The sequence below is a fragment of the Labeo rohita genome, chromosome 14 (genome assembly GCF_022985175.1).
Source record: "Labeo rohita strain BAU-BD-2019 chromosome 14, IGBB_LRoh.1.0, whole genome shotgun sequence".
Classification (NCBI taxonomy): domain Eukaryota; kingdom Metazoa; phylum Chordata; class Actinopteri; order Cypriniformes; family Cyprinidae; genus Labeo; species Labeo rohita.
The window spans coordinates 3766139-3782364 of NC_066882.1; the positions used below are offsets into that span (position 1 = coordinate 3766139).

General features: G+C 33.1%; 1 protein-coding gene across 2 annotated transcripts in view; it reads right to left on the reverse strand.

The window, feature by feature from the left end:
• Positions 1 to 6253: 6253 nt before the first annotated feature.
• htr4 (5-hydroxytryptamine receptor 4) overlaps positions 6254 to 16226 on the reverse strand; it is a 136636-nt gene continuing 126663 nt past the window's right edge. For both annotated transcript variants that reach the window (XM_051128357.1, XM_051128358.1), the window contains one exon: positions 6254 to 7855. In XM_051128357.1, coding sequence (XP_050984314.1) covers positions 7768 to 7855 — 88 coding nt within the window. In that variant the 3' untranslated portion in view covers positions 6254 to 7767. The remainder of the gene's footprint in view (positions 7856 to 16226) is intronic.

Genomic DNA, 16226 nt, shown 5'->3' on the forward strand with positions numbered 1-16226 from the left:
GAATCATGTGACACTGGAGTAATGGCTGATGAAAAGTCAGCTTTTGTCAAACAAATGTATTGTTTAACAGCTGTTTCTAATCAGCATCATGTGAAAAATTCCAGTGTACAAATTCTTATTTAGTCTACTGTGCACATGTGGAAAACAAGATGTTTCCCCTACAAGTGGATCATATCTGTCAACATCTGCAAAAAAAGAAACAGCCATGTGGAGAAGAGTTTTATTCATGCCATAATCACTCTCAGACTTCACAAATGTTTCCAAAAACATCATTCACCTTAGTCTGTATCTCTGTCCTTTTAAAGGGGTCATCGGATGCTAAGTTGACTTTTACATGTTGTTTGAACATTAATGTGTGTTGGCAGTGTATGTATACATCTACCATATAATGATAAAAATCCATGCAGTGTTTTTTAATTAATCTGTAAAAATGTGTGGCGTCATACCAACAGAGGCCGCTCCCACGATAGTTGATTGACATGAGCATCTTAAATCAGCTGTAACAGTCCGACCTCCATTGTTTCGATGCTGGAGCAGGGATGTTAGACAAGAAAATCTCCGATTGAGGTGTTGTGTTGTTGGATGTAATAATGAACATAGTGGTCGTCATTTACTCCCGACATCTGAGCCGCTGAAGATGCAGTAGATTACGTTTGTTTGTGAAGGGAATGAGCCTCCCGATCTACATAAATGCGTCTATGTTCGCACAAATTTGTGATCCAGCTTCACCTACAGCAGATGTAAGTATAAGGTTTTTTTTTTAAATAAATTTCTGCAATCACCTTTCCTAATAACGTGCTAGTTAGCATGTTTCACAGATAAACATGGCTAAAGTAAACAGGCTCGTCACTCCACAGACAGAAGAGAGAGGCGGGGCGAGCAGAGCTCATTTGCATTTAAAGGAACAGTCCCTCAGATTGCGTTGATTTTTGCAGAGCAGATTTTGACAAGGTAAAAAGGGTGTTGTTTTACACAACCATTGAGAATTTTTAACCAAAGTACATTATAGACTTTTCATTAATATCCTAAAGAATCATATCAACTTGTTGAAAATGGGCATCCGATGACCCCTTTACATAGAACATACAAGGATTGTACACTGTAAAAAAACAATTTGTTGAGTCAGCTTAAAATAATTTGTTACCTGGCTGCCTTTACAATTTTAAGTTCAGTCAACTCAAGAAAGTTTAGTCAACTTGAAATGTTAAGTGGTACTAAGCGACAACTTTTATATTTGAGTTGATTCAACTTAAAATCTTAAGGCAGCTGGGTAACAAGCCTAGCTTTTAAGTTTAACAAACCAAATTTAACATTTCAACATTTCAAGTTGACTAAACTTATCTGAGTTGACTGAACTTAAAATTGTAAAGGCAGCCAGGTAACAAATTATTTTAAGCTGACTATGTGTATGTATGTTAGTGTGCAAATCTGACAAGATGTTTAGAATAAAACACAAAACACATAAGGATTAATAACATCTCGTAGTCTTTAATTATTATTTTTTAGAGCTGTCACATAGCAACAGAAAAAGTAATACACATAGCTCCCTGAAAGAGAAGCCTTACATGAAAATATCAATCTTAAATCCACCAAAATAAATACTGAGTTTACAAAAGTTCTACAACTTGTTGGGAGATTTACAACACATTCATGCTTAGAACTTCTGCCTTCAGGCCCTCGAGGTGTTCGATCACACATGTGAGGTTAAGGGACCGGGAATCATTATTTCGCATGAAATCCTGACGGTAATGACTGCCCTGAAGGTCCGTGAAGGTTCGGGGAGAGTTATTTCGGACGTAAATCGTTTCGAAGGAACAACTCAGGGCTCATGTAGGGGTGTTTTTGGTTCTGTCATGGCTATGGAGTACCAGCATTTCCCCAAATCCATCCTTCCTTCCACATCCGTCGGCGCTCAAAGCGGCATGTTAAGCTCCAACCATTGCAAAATCTCCATCTTCAAACAACATAATGACATCCAAAGAACACAGGTAGGAAATTGTGCAAGTTTTACTGTTAAATAACGGCAGAGTACCTCTGAATTTAAAGGTGCTACATAAGTGTACAAATGAAAACCGAAGATGGATCATTTGGACGAGTCGTCGGCTGGTTTGCCTTTGATTGTACATTATAACCTCTTTAAAGGAAACATTTTCAACTACTACCAGCATGAACTTGCACAGTTTCACAATGCTCTGTACATCCGTAAGATGGCTGTGAAGGCACGACCATGTACATGATTGTAAAAAAACAAGTAGCCTGGCGTACAGCTTCAATCTGGACATTGCTTCCGATGGCACGGTCATACACCAGACTGGAAGAAGAAACGCGTTCGACTAAAGCATTTAAAGGAACACACGGACCACTATCAAATCGTTTGCATAAAAATACTCCTATGTACAATAAAATCAAACTAAGCTCTACCTTTAGAAATTAAATATCGGTTGATAAAAAGATGAGAAAGGAAAAGCTAAAGTGGGCATTCCCTGGAGCTAGGTAATGTAGCTAGCTCGGTTCAAACTGGAACAAATAAAGCCAAAATAGACTCGTCCGTCGGTCGATCAAATCTCAGTGTGTTCCTTCACCACGGCGTTTATCAAAACTGATCACGAGAGTCAAATTCGTTCATCAGCTTTCATATTCCTCACACATTAGTTTGGTCTGCGATAACATAACTCGTGACCGGAATACTGAACGACTTGTGGGTGCAATAATCTTCATGTTATAAAAGTGCTACAAGTGCTTTATTTGCAGGATGGTTTTCATTTTAAAATCAGGAAACTGACGCACGAGGACAGTGCTGAGCTCTACACGTTTGATATTTTCAGTCGTCCGCGTGTCGCTGTCAGTACATCCCTGCAAATAAGACCAAACCTGTTTTTCTGATGGCTGACACATGAAATGTGAGATATTTAAAAATATTTACATCTCTTAGACCAATTCACACGATTGGTGCTCCCGAAGGTAATTCGTTTTAGGCACGCTTCAGCCGTCTGGCAAGTGCTGGAGATTGTTCTGGGTCAGGTCTGCTATATCCAGGCTCTCGGAGGAGCATGTTTATTGGGGTCCTCGGCTCTGGAAGCCAGCTTTATTATGGCACATCATTGCTTTGGGAGGTTTTAGTTATAAATGTCAAGGAACGAAAATGCATCTGCATGGTTTTTCCATGAAATTTGTTTTCTCGAGACAAACTCATGCAGCAGCTGTATTTTCCCTCCTCGTATTCTTAAAGGAATAGGTCAGCCCAAAATGAAAATTCTGTCATTTACTCGCCCTCATGTTGTTCCAAACCTCTCTGGATTTCATTTCTTCAATGGAAATAAAAGGAGAATTGTTTCACTTATTTTTTTATGGTTCTTCTGTAATTTTATCCTTGGAAACTTGCTTTCCAAGGATGAGAACACTGTAGAAGTTCAATAATAAATAAAATAACTGTGACTTTTTATCTTAGAATTCTTTATACTTTTTCCCCCCACAATTGCTAGTTTACATCTCACAATTATGACTTTTTCATCAGAACCATGAGATATGAACCCACAGTCGTGAATTATAAAGTCTGAATTATAGGATATGAAGTTACAAATGTGTGTTATAAAGTCAGAATTGCGAGATATAAATCCAAAATTCTGAGAAATTACGTCAAATGTGACATGAACTCACAATTTTTTTTCTCAGAAATGTGTGATATAAACTCTGAGTATAAAATTATTAAATTATAAGTTTCTATCTTGCAATTAAGACTTTTTTTCTTGCAATTCTGACTTCTGAGTTGTAAACTTGCAATTCAGAGTAATAAAGTCAAATTCTGATGGGATAAAGACTGATATTTTGTACAATTTTGAGTGTATAAACTCACAATTCTGACTTGACTTGCAATTATGTTATGAACGCAGAATTGCAAAAAAGACGTTCAATAAATAAAATTAAAAAAAGGTAATTGCAACTTTTTATCTCACAATTCTAAGTTTTTTTTCTCACGATTGCGAGTTTACATCTTGCAATTCTGAGATATAAACTCAGTATTGAGTTAGAAAAGTCAGAATTAGGAGATATAAAGTCGCAATTGCTTGTTATAAAATCTGAATTGCAAGATATAAACTCTTCTGAGAAATGAAGTCAGAAATGTGAGATATTTTACTTTTTTTCCTCAGAACTCTGAGTTTTAAACTAAATCGATAAATTGAGATTTTGTATCTTGCAATTCTGATGTTTTTTCTTGTAATTCTGACTTCTTTTCTCAAAACTGTGAGTTATAAAGTTAAATTATGAGAAAAAAAATATTTAGGTCAGGTACATTTTAAAATACATTTTTTGGCAGATAAATTAGGTAATTTTTTTGTACTTTTTTTTCTGGATGGGAACATCCTAGAAGTGTATTCTGTAACATTCCAAAACATTGTGGAAGTAGTTAGAAAAGAAAAAAAATATCCAAAAGTACAGTTGCACTTCTGATGTTTTGGATGACTCACTTTTGACAAATGTTTATGTTAAACTGTTGTTGTTAGCTCAGAATTATGCATGTAGCATGTCATTTTTATAAATAACAGATTCAGCTTGTCAAACCTTATTTATGAAAATAAAATTTGTTTTTATGATGCATCTCCTCTAATATTTCCACTAGAGAAATTTGGGTTTATTTTCAGGAAAATAGCTTCATTGTCTATTGTCAACAGATTTCTGTTGGTCACTGTGGTAAATTAGCTTGAGCAATGCAAAATTTCTCAATTCCTATTGAAGTGACTGCAAAAATTCACTGCACAACAGTAAACGTGATCATACTTTAAAATCGTCACTTAAAATATTTTAAATACAAATGGTATTTTGCTTTTGTTTCACTAACACAGTTTGAAATATCATGAGGCTGAATAAATAACGCAAGTAAATTGTCATTATTGGATAAACTATCCCTTTTGCAAGAACGACTTCAGCTCATTTCAGTCTTGCAGGAAGCGACGGTCATCTTCGGTAAGGCTGAAACATTTTAAGACACGGCATCTGGGAGAACCGGCCCTGCTTGCTGTCAGCAGAGGTTTTGTTTGGAGTGGCCTGACACATTCTCAGTCAGCAGGCATCGTGTCGTTTTAGCGCTCTCAGAAAAACACTGCGCTGTTTATGCCAGTGAATCACGTCAGAGGAGATCCTTGCAGCGGAAGCCGTCGTGGAAATGGATGCATTTAGTGATACATGTGAAGCGCAGAGCTGACCTGACTGAGAACGGTCACCCGTGGGTCTGAGACATCTGTGTATTCAGAGAGGTTTACACAGAGCCAAATGACATCAGCTAGCCTGTGAGCAGTACGTCTCATTCCACAAAGAACTCCTGAACTCTTAGAGCACATAAATGAGATTTCAGTTCACAATAAGAAAATGGAGACATTATGTTTTCCTCAAGCCAGATTTTATGGCTAGAAGAAAACAAAAACTCATTTCCTGTCAAAATCCTTTGTATATAGATGGAAGTCTTAAAAGTAATGTTTTAATGAAATCATTTTGAAGAATTTTGGGGCATATTTTTATGGAAGGCCCTTTCCGCTACTGAATAAAAAATAAAAAAGGTACTTTTTGTCCATTAGAACTGAGAGATATAAACCTGCAGTTGCAAGTTAAAAAGTCAAAATTACGGGATAAAAAGTCACAATCATGCTTTATGAAGTCAAAGTTGTGAGATATGAACTTACAATTCTAAGAAATGAAGTCAGTTGATGTTAAGTTGACTTTTTTTAGAACTGTGATATCAACTGTGAGTAGATAAATTGCAATTTTTGTATCTTGCAATTCTGACTTTTTTCAGAATTGCGAGATATGAACTTCTTACAACTGCAAGTGTATAACTCAGTTTTGACTTTATATCTCACAATTCTGACTTTATTTCTCAGAATTGCAACTTTCTCAAAATTGTGACTACTTCTCAAAATTGTGGCTTTATTTCTTAGAATTGCGAGTTGAAATCTTGCAATTCTGATTTTCTTGCAATTCTAAATTTATTTCTCAATATTGCAACTTTATTTCTCAGAATTAAGAGTTGAAATCTTGTAGTTCTAAATTTTCTGGAAATTCTGAATATTTCTTTCTTTAAAGTCACAACAGAATTGTGATTTTATTTCTTAGAATTACAAATTGAAATTCTGAGCTTTATTCTTGCAATTCTGAATTTATTTCTCAGAACTGGAACTTTATTTCTCAGAATTGCGACTTTATTTCTTAGAAATAACTTTATTTTAGAATTCAAATTGCGCACAATTCTTAGGTTTTTCTTAGAAATACAACTATTTCACAGAATTGCAACTTTATTTCGCAGAATTGCGAGTTGAAATCTTGCAGTTCTGAGTTTTTTCTGGCAATTCTGAATATTTTTTAGAATTGTGACTATTTCTTAGAATTACAAATTGAAATCGCACAATTCTGAGGTTTATTCTTGCAATTCTGAATTTATTTCTGAGAATTGCAACTTTATTTCTCAGAATTGCGACTTTATTTTTTAGAACTTCAACTTTATTTCTCAGAATTGCAACTTTATTTCTTAGAAATAACTTTATTTCTTAGAATTGCGACTATTTCTTAAAAATACAACTTTATTTCTCAGAACTGCAACTTTATTTCACAGAATTGCAACTTTATTTCACAGAATTGCGAGTTGAAATCTTGCAGTTCTGAGTTTTTTCTGGCAGTGCTGAATATTTCTTAGAATTGTGACTATTTCTTAGAATTACAAATTGAAATCGCACAATTCTGAGCTTTATTCTTGCAATTCTGAATTTATTTCTCAGAATTTCAACTTTATTTCTCAGAATTGTGACTTTATTTCTTAGAAATACAACTTTACACCTCAGAATTGCGACTTTATTCCTCAGAATTGAGTTTATATCATGCAATTCTGACATAAATCACAACTGCGGACTTATATCACACAATTCTGAGAAACAAAGTCATAATTGTGAGATAAGTCACAATTACCCTTTCTTTAAAAAATGTTTTATTTAGTGGCGGAAATGGGCTTCCATATATTTTTTTTTTAAATAGGATGTATTAGAAATGTTCTGCAACATTATTTGTGTTGTACTTAAAAAATGTGCACATAGATGCTGTTATAGTCTTGGAAACAAATCCTTTCATACTTCTTAGAAAAAAAACATAAAGGGTAAATATTTTATGTATAACAAATATTATATATATGTTTATTAAAGGCCTGTTGTCTTCGACGCTTTAAATTTAAATTCATGTGACACTGCTATAACTGTTGATTTAAGAAATTAATGAAACGATTAAAAACTAAAAAATTGGAGAAATCGCTTAGCAATGCTGCCAGCTCTACCTCTTAATACTGTGGTGTGAATTTACTTATTCATTTACGGAACAAAAATAAATCTTTCTTTTAATAAAGTGTCATCTTAGCTATTCAGCATTTGTGCCGTACCTTCAGGAAGCGTTATCCTGACTGCAGAGCAGAAAAAAAAGCCTCTCTGGATAAAGCTTGAAAGTTGTGTTTTTGGTTTGGAAGTTGTATTCCCAGGAGAACCAAAAAGGAACCAAACGCGTTGGGAAAAACCTTAGCAACATTCCTTTGCAATGGAAATTCGTATTCTAAAATACAGACCAGACACCTTTGGCAACATTGTTCTTTCCTTCATTGTTCAGCAGCTCTTTGAGCAAACAGTTCAGTCCAGCTCCCTGTACTCGACTCCTGAAAGGCTCTGGTCGGGTCTGAGCTGCAGGCAGGGCGGTAAGAAATGGCACCTTCCAGTGAAGCTCCTCATTAGAGAACGGCCTGTGTCAGAAACATGACTCCTGGGACTCTGTGTCGTTCTGTATTGACAGTTTCTCCTGTTCAGTGTGGTTTCCATTGTGAAGAACTGAATACCTGTAAGGACAAAAGAAACCAGGACACTGTTTCAATGACACTGTCACAATCTCATATTCATCTCTTTATAAGCTTTTAGATGAATGCTCAAGCAATAGCTCAAGGAACTATCATATAAAGCCACTTTATGAATGCCTCTGATATGTACACTTGATTTGACAGAAGAGTTATTGTTGGTCTTTTCACAAATATTAAAAATGTTTATTTAACAAGGGCACAATCTTTACAGCACCTACTGCTAGTGGTGAGTGACAAAAACAGCACAGATTTAAATGTCAAAATTTAGTTTTTTGAGGCCAGATAGTATGTTTTTTCTTTAAGTTGCCAGCCACTTCCAGCATTTTTTAAAAATAATTTTCACAAATATTTAATGACCCCCAGAATATTCTGTTTTATGAATATCTAAATATGCAACGTACCAAAACAAAGAAATCACATTTTTAAAATTGTGACTTTATTTCTTAGAATTGCAAGTTCTAATTCACAATTCTGTGGGGTTTTTTTTCTCACAATTCTGGACTTATTTCTCAGAATTGCAACTTTATTTCTCAAAATTGCAACTTATTTTTTAGAATTGGGACTTTATTTCTTAGCATTGCACCTTTATTTCTCCAAATTGTGACTTTTTCTCAGAATTGCAACTTTATTTCTCAAACTTGTGAGTTTCTATCATGCAATTCTGACATTATTAATGACAACTGCAAGAAAGACTTCATCTGGATATGATTCAGATTGATGAACAAAACAAAGATGCCGTCTTTTTGTTTATTTTCATTTCATTCATTCAAAATGTACTTTCAGTCTACAAGACTTATGACTCATCTTGCACTCACTCTTTTCATCCAATCAAATGCTTTCTGAAATAAGAAGTTCTCTCCCCTTTTCAATGACCAGTGATAGCAAGCAGATTTGTTTTTTAAAAATCATTTAAAATTTCCATTCAAAAACTCATATACATGTAGTTCAAACTGTGAAGAATGGTGCAAAGGTCAGAATCCCAGGAAATGCAAGGAGTGATAAAATGTATACCGTAAATGAAAGTCACTTCAGATAAAAGTTCTGGCAGATGCATTAAAATGCATGAACAGGAGGGTTACTGAGATAAAGCAATATGTCCAGGCCCAACTTCCTGTTTTAAGCCACTTCATGTAAAACAAGCCTTTACAGATATCTACATTCTGCACTTGCAGAAAAGAAGGTACAAAGCTGTTGCAGTGCAGTATCCTAAGGTACAAAAGCTAAGAAGTACATCTTTGTATCTTATTTACCCCTAAATTATACATATTAGCAGCTTAAAGATAAATATTAGTACTTTAAAAGCCCATATTAGTACATAAAGTGTACATATTAGTAAATTTTGAAAAGACGCCTCCCCATTGACAGTTTCGTATTTTTCCTGAAGGTGTTTGTAGAATTTTATAATTATTTTTATATAGAACAATCAAATATTCAGCACAGAAATCCTCTCGAAAACAAAACATCTTCTGGATTTAAGCATCTTTAAAATTGTAGCCTCATAAAATGGTTTGCAACCAGCCAGAAAAAAACCTGTGCACTTCATGTAAAACTTAGAATTACAAGTTGAAATCTTAAAATTCTCACAAACTTCACTTCTCAGAATTACAACTTTATTTCTCAGGATTGGGACTTTATTTCTTAGAATTGCGAGTCTTTTTTCTGGCAATTCTGAACATTTCTTAGAACTGTGACCTTATTTCTTAGAATTTCAAGTTCAAATGTCAAAATTCTTTTTTTTTCTTGCAATTCTGAGTTTTTTCTTGCAATTCTAAACATTACTTAGAATTGTGAATTTATTTCTCAGTTGCAACTTTATTTCTCAGAATTGTGAGTTTCTATCATGCAATTCTGACATTACAGATCACCATTGTGAGTTTATATCACAATTCTGAGGGAAAAAGTCAGAATTGTGAGATAAATCACAATTACCCTTTCTTTTTTAAAATGGGCTTCCATATATTTTTGACACAGGCTGTATTAGAAATTTTCTGCAAGGTGTTGCACTGAAAAATGCACACTGATACTGGAATAGTCTTGGAAACAAATCCTTTCATACTTCTTACAAAAAAAGCATAAAAGGTATATTTTTTATATATAATAAATATTATATATATATTAAAGCCCTGTTATCTTCGACACTTTAAATTTAAAATTCATATGACGATGCTATATTATAACTGTACAGAAATCCTCTGGAAATCTCAACATCTTCTGGATTTAAGCATCTTTAAAATTGTAACCTCATGAAATGGATTGAAACCAGCCAGAAAAAAAAACCTGTGCATTTGTGCATCTACAGTACAACCTCTTGCTTTGGTAAATTACTGAAGCAAAACACATTGCCCTGCGATTGCTTGAGCCATGAACCCCCTTTTCTTCCAGTACAAAAAAAAAAAAAAAAATTCATTACAATCTCTATTCATAAACAAGCAAACTAAAGTCAATTCCTGCAGAGCAATTGGGCATGAAATTTACCTGAAAAAAAGGAAAACACACAAAAGAAAATCTCTCGAAACCTCACCAATGTTCCGGGATTTAGAAAGGAAACATGCAACAGGTTTTCAATGAAGCAGAACTCAAAATTGCTGCCACATTGGTGCTTTGTAAATGTACTGTTGGCCCTGAACAGCCAGAGACATCTGTCAAATTAACATGATCTAGTGCAAACATACAATACTCCCCAATACACTGCAGTAATAATGTCTTGATCATGCTGGTACATCCAGTCTAGACATTAGCTGGCCGGATTAGAGGCAGAGCTCATTAATTTACATGAACATCATCTTTGGGTCTCTCACACACACACACACACACACACACACAGAGGCAGGATCTGCATCACTCATTCTGACAACTTCATTCTTAATTATGTGTGCCGGACATCAGGGCACTGCAGTGCTAGTCACTAAACAGACCCTGAAGACTGATGGGAGAGACAGCAGCACCACAGGGTTTGTTTTAACCCATGGAATGTATTTCAGGAAGCCATCGGTTTTAAAAGTAGCAATGTTTTGTTGCCTTCACAGAAAACACGTTTAAACTGTGGTCTACAGCAGTTGCCTTTACTTTTCTAAATGACAAGAAGGCTGAAACTTCAGTGTATGTTTATTACACAACATAAACTATTTGAAATATGGCCGAGATCCAACTGTTTGAAAATCTGGAATCTGAGGGTGCAAAAAAATGAAAAGATTGAGAAAATCGCCTTTAAAGTTGTCCAAATGAAGTTTTTAGCAATGCATATTACTAATCAAAAATTAGGTTTTGATACAGTTATGATAGGAAATTTACTAAATATCTTCATGGAACATGATCTTTACATAATATTCTAATGATTTTTGGCATAAAAGAAAAATTAATAATTTCAACCTATACAATATATTGTTGCCTATTGCTACAAATATGCCCATGCTACTTAAGACTGGTTTTGTGGTCCTGGGTCACATATACATTTTTAAAGTGTACAATACTGTTCAAAGGTTTTTAAAAATCATATTCTCAGAGTAAAAACAAAGATAGTGTAAAATATTATTACAATTTAAAATACCAGTTTGTTTGTTTGTATGTTTTAATATATAATTTATTTGTGTGATGCAACACTGAATTTTCAGCAGCAATTACTGTTATTATCGTATTATGTATCAATGTTGAATCAATTCTTTGATTAACTTAACATTCAAATTCACACCATTTATTTAAAATACAGTACCAGTCAAAACTTTTTGAACAGTAAGATTTTTAAGTTTTTTTTTTTTAAGTCTCTTTTGCTCACCGAGCCTGCATTTATTTGATCCAAAGTACAGCAAAAACAGTAAAATTTTGAAATATTTTTAATATTTAAAATAACAGTTTTCTATATGAATATATTTTAAAATGCAATTTATATTTGTAATTTCAAAGCTGAAATTTTAGCATCATTATTCCAGGCTTCAGTGTCACATGATCTTTCAGAAATCATTCTAATATGCTGATTTGCTGTTCAAGAAACATTTATTATTATTATTATTATTATTATTATTATATTTTTTTTTTTTTTTTTTTTTTGATGAATAGAAAGATCCAAAGATCAGCATTTCAAAGACTAAAACTTTAAGGCAGTTTAATTGTATTATTTGTTTATTATAGAAATTAATTAATTTCTATAAGAAATTATAGAAATTAATACTTTTATTTAGCAAGGATGCTTTAAATTGATCAAAAGTCATGACAAAATCATTTATAATGTATAAAAGATTTCTATTTCAGATAAATGCTGTTCTTCTGAACTTTCTATTCATCAAAGAAACCTGAAAAAAAAATCTACTCAGTTACTTTTACATAGTTACATAGTTATAATAAATGTTTTTTGAGCAGCAAATCAGAATATCAGATAATGATACTGATACTGATTCTGAAGGATCTGGAGTAATGATGATAAAAATTCAGCTTCGAAATCACAGGAATAAAAACATTAAAAATCTTACTGTTTGAAAACTTTTGACTGGTATTGTATGTATCTTTTGTAACATTATTAATATGTTTACCATCACATTTGATTCATTTAAAGCATCCTTCTTGAACAAAAGTATTCCTTATTCCCCATATACATGAAATGACATAAATACTATATATATGAAAGTTTTATTCGCATAAATGCCACTGTATATTGCATTGTGGTTTATTAAAACATTTATCCAGCTGGTGTTTTTTCTGCTTGTACTTGCTTTATGTGACAAACCGAATATTTACACGTTATATTAACCTAATTTTTAATACTTGCATTTTAATGACATGCCATTGAAATATCATTTCATAACTGCGATAATCTCTAAATCACCACCTGTCTGCTTGTTGTGCCATCTGCACTGTTTGCTTTGATGGTCTTGCTCTAATTTATTAAGCAATAAATCTCCTAATAAATGTATGCATGCTGTTTGCATTATTTATATGACTTTTTAATTTGCACAATATTTGGCTGTTAGCCAGGAGACACAAAGTTCTCCTAGTTCCCGAGCCATGGGGTTTGCACCTAGACTTCATCCAGCGGTAAACATCTGGAGCAGGATTTCCAATAAGTGTAACAACAATGCGATCAGCAAACGTGACAGACAGATCCAGACGGGTGAGCCACAGCGACAACTTTCAAGGCATCGGCGCTTCTCCACGCTCACTGACGTATGAAATTGGCAGCAGCTTAAAATGCCTATGAATTCAGATCTGAGTCGTACCATTAGCTCAGTCATGAAGAGCCGAGGAACTGGAGTAACCACAGCAACCAGAGCAAAGAAATGACCAGCCAACAGTGACAAAATATGTTCAAGTTCATCACAAATACAGGATTTTTTTGACAGTGATATGTGCATGATCCCACTGTTGGGATGCACGCTTCTGATGCTCCTGCTGCTGCAGACTAGACTAAAAACGGCAGACTCTGAAACCGTTCATTTCCTGAAAAATAGATGGCATTTCAACTGGAGTCCATTTCGACGTGCATTGATTTTCAGTACGGAACTGAATCTGTCAGAAATGTCATGCACGGAAATATGCAGAGCTGATTAAATTGCGACACATCCTAGAACAGAAGTTCACAGAAGCAATAAACAAAATAACAGCCGAATGATAAATAGGTAAATAAAGAAAGGAACGGCCCTGCATTTGATGACTAATATAGAAAGCTGTCGTAAATAGTAGGATAGGCCGGATCAGTCTTGAAATATTAACATTTATGATACTGACGCTGTATTAGGAGGATGTGATTTATAATGATTTCTTTCTTTACATTAATGCATACCATGTACATATTCAATTGATCAAAAGTGACAGTAAATACATTTTTAATGCTAAAAAGATTTCTATTTCAAACAAAGGCTGTTATTTTGAACTTTGTTCATCAAAGAATCCTGAAGAAATGTATCACTGTTTCCACAAAAATATGAAAGGTGTTTCTTGAGCAGCAAATCAGCCTACTAGAATGATTTCTGAAGGATCATGTGACACTTAAGTCTAAAGTAATGATGCTGAAAATTCAGCTTTGATCACAGGAATAAATTACATTTTAATATATATTCACATAGAAAGCAGTTATTTTATATTGCAATATTTTTTTACAATTTAACTGTATTTTTTCTCAAATAAATGTAGTCTTGGTGAGCAGAACAGACTTATTTCCTTAAACTTTGGAATAGTATTTTTAAAAGTGAAACACTGAATCTCTCCTTACAATCAACTGACCACGAACAGAAATACTGGCAAGTTTAAGCAGTTCAAGCAATTACTGGCATCAATATTTTTATCCTGATAGCACTTGGTAACAAATCAAAATGAAAATAAGTGCCCATCCCCATGAGAAATAGATATTGCTTAGCAAAAACTAAACTAGAGGGAATACTGGTCCCAACTGCCCACTCCAAATCTACACTCAAGACAGAGAGAGAGATTTGTTAATTCTCACTTCTATTCCACTGTTTCCTGACATCATTAAAGTCAGAACGCACTGTTTAGCTGTGCAAGTCACAGTCACACCAATCCATGGCCATCTGGAGTGAAGAAACGCAAAAGTGCAAAGCGACAAATATTGTAGTGGCGAAGAAATGATGATCACATCCGTCAAAAGAATTGACTTATTAAAGCTAGACAACACTTGCATTACAAGGTTTCTTTTTAATAAATAAAAGGAAAGTAGATAAAACAGAAATAGAATAGAGATTGATAGTGATAAAGGATCAAGTTTTTTAAAAATGTCTAATAAAAAAAACTAAAATAGAAATAGAATAGAGATTGATAGTGATAAAGGTTCAAGTTTTTAATATATAAAATAATTTAAAATAAAAAAATAGAAGTAAAAAATAGAATAAAGGGTCATTTTTTAAAATATATAATAAATAAAATAGAAACTGAATAGAAATTGATAGTGATAAAGGGTCAAGTTTTTAATATATAAAATAATTTAAAATAAAAAAATAGAATAGAAGTAAAATAGAGATTGATAGTGATAAAGGGTCATTTTTTAAAATATATAATAAATAAAAGAAAAAATGAGAATAGAAACTGAATAGAAATTGATAGTGATAAAGGGTCAAGTTTTTTATATATAGTAAATAAAAATAGAATAGAAATAGAACAGAGATTGATAGTGATAAAAGGTCAAGTTGTTTTTAAAATATATAATAAATAAAAGAAAAAATGAGAATAGAATCTGAAAAGAGATTGACAGTGATAAAGGCTCAGGTTTTTTAATACATAATAAATAAAAGAAAACAATTAGAATAGAAATAGAATAGAGACTGATAGTGATAAAGGGTCAAGTTTTTTTTAATGTATCATAAATAAAAGAAAAAGTTAGAATAGAAATAGAATAGAGATTGATAGTGAAAAAAGGTCAAGTTTTTTTTATATATAATAAATAAAATAAAAAATAGATAGAAGTAGAATAGAGACTGATAGTGATAAGCCAAGTTTTTTTTAATGTATCATAAATAAAAGAAAAAATTAGAAATAGAATAAAGATTGATAGTGATTAAAGGGTCAAGTTTTTAACATAATAAATCAAAGAGAAAATTAGAATTTAGAAATTAGAAATTTTTAAAAAATATATAATAAATAAAAGAAAAAAATAGATAGAAAAGAAATAGAGAGTGTTAGTGTTACAGAGGGTCAAGGTTTTATATAATAAATAAAATGAAAAATTTGTATGTATATATTATTATTTTTATGCCTGATTCAGGGGTTTAATGAATGTAATGGACACCGTTATCATGGTAATGAAGTTTAATGAATGTACAGGGACTCACATGTCTCTTCAGTGAATAATTTTGTTTCTAGGGATAATTCAATGTTATGCGTCTGTTTTTCCTTCTTCAGTCAGTAATGTTGTGTCTGGCACCATACTGAAGGGAGGGTTTTTACTCTTAATTTATATTGTTACTGTAAATTATATAACACATAATTTACACATATTGATAAACTACATTTGGCATTATCATAAGTGACATTTTCACATACTTGTTGCCAGATATACTGGCCATTTTCCAAAGCTGAAATCTGAGCGCATGAGGAATTTATGTAGGCTAATGTTGGCACAAAAAAACAAGACATGAAAGTTTCATCTGACTGCTGATACAACAGGGCCGCTTAATTAAAATCCACTTTTGTCAGAATCACAGGAGCACTGCCAAAAATTAATGCTTCCAATAAATAACAGGCCTGTATCTCCACAATAGATCACTATAAGCAGAGAGCTGAAAGACAAACTATTCTTCTGTTTAAAACACATACGTCTCATGCAGGTCCTGATAACAGAAGACTCATTTAATTGGAGCCCTAAAGCCTGTTTATCAAGCTCCTTATCTGATAAAATGACCTTTCTGTGCTGTAG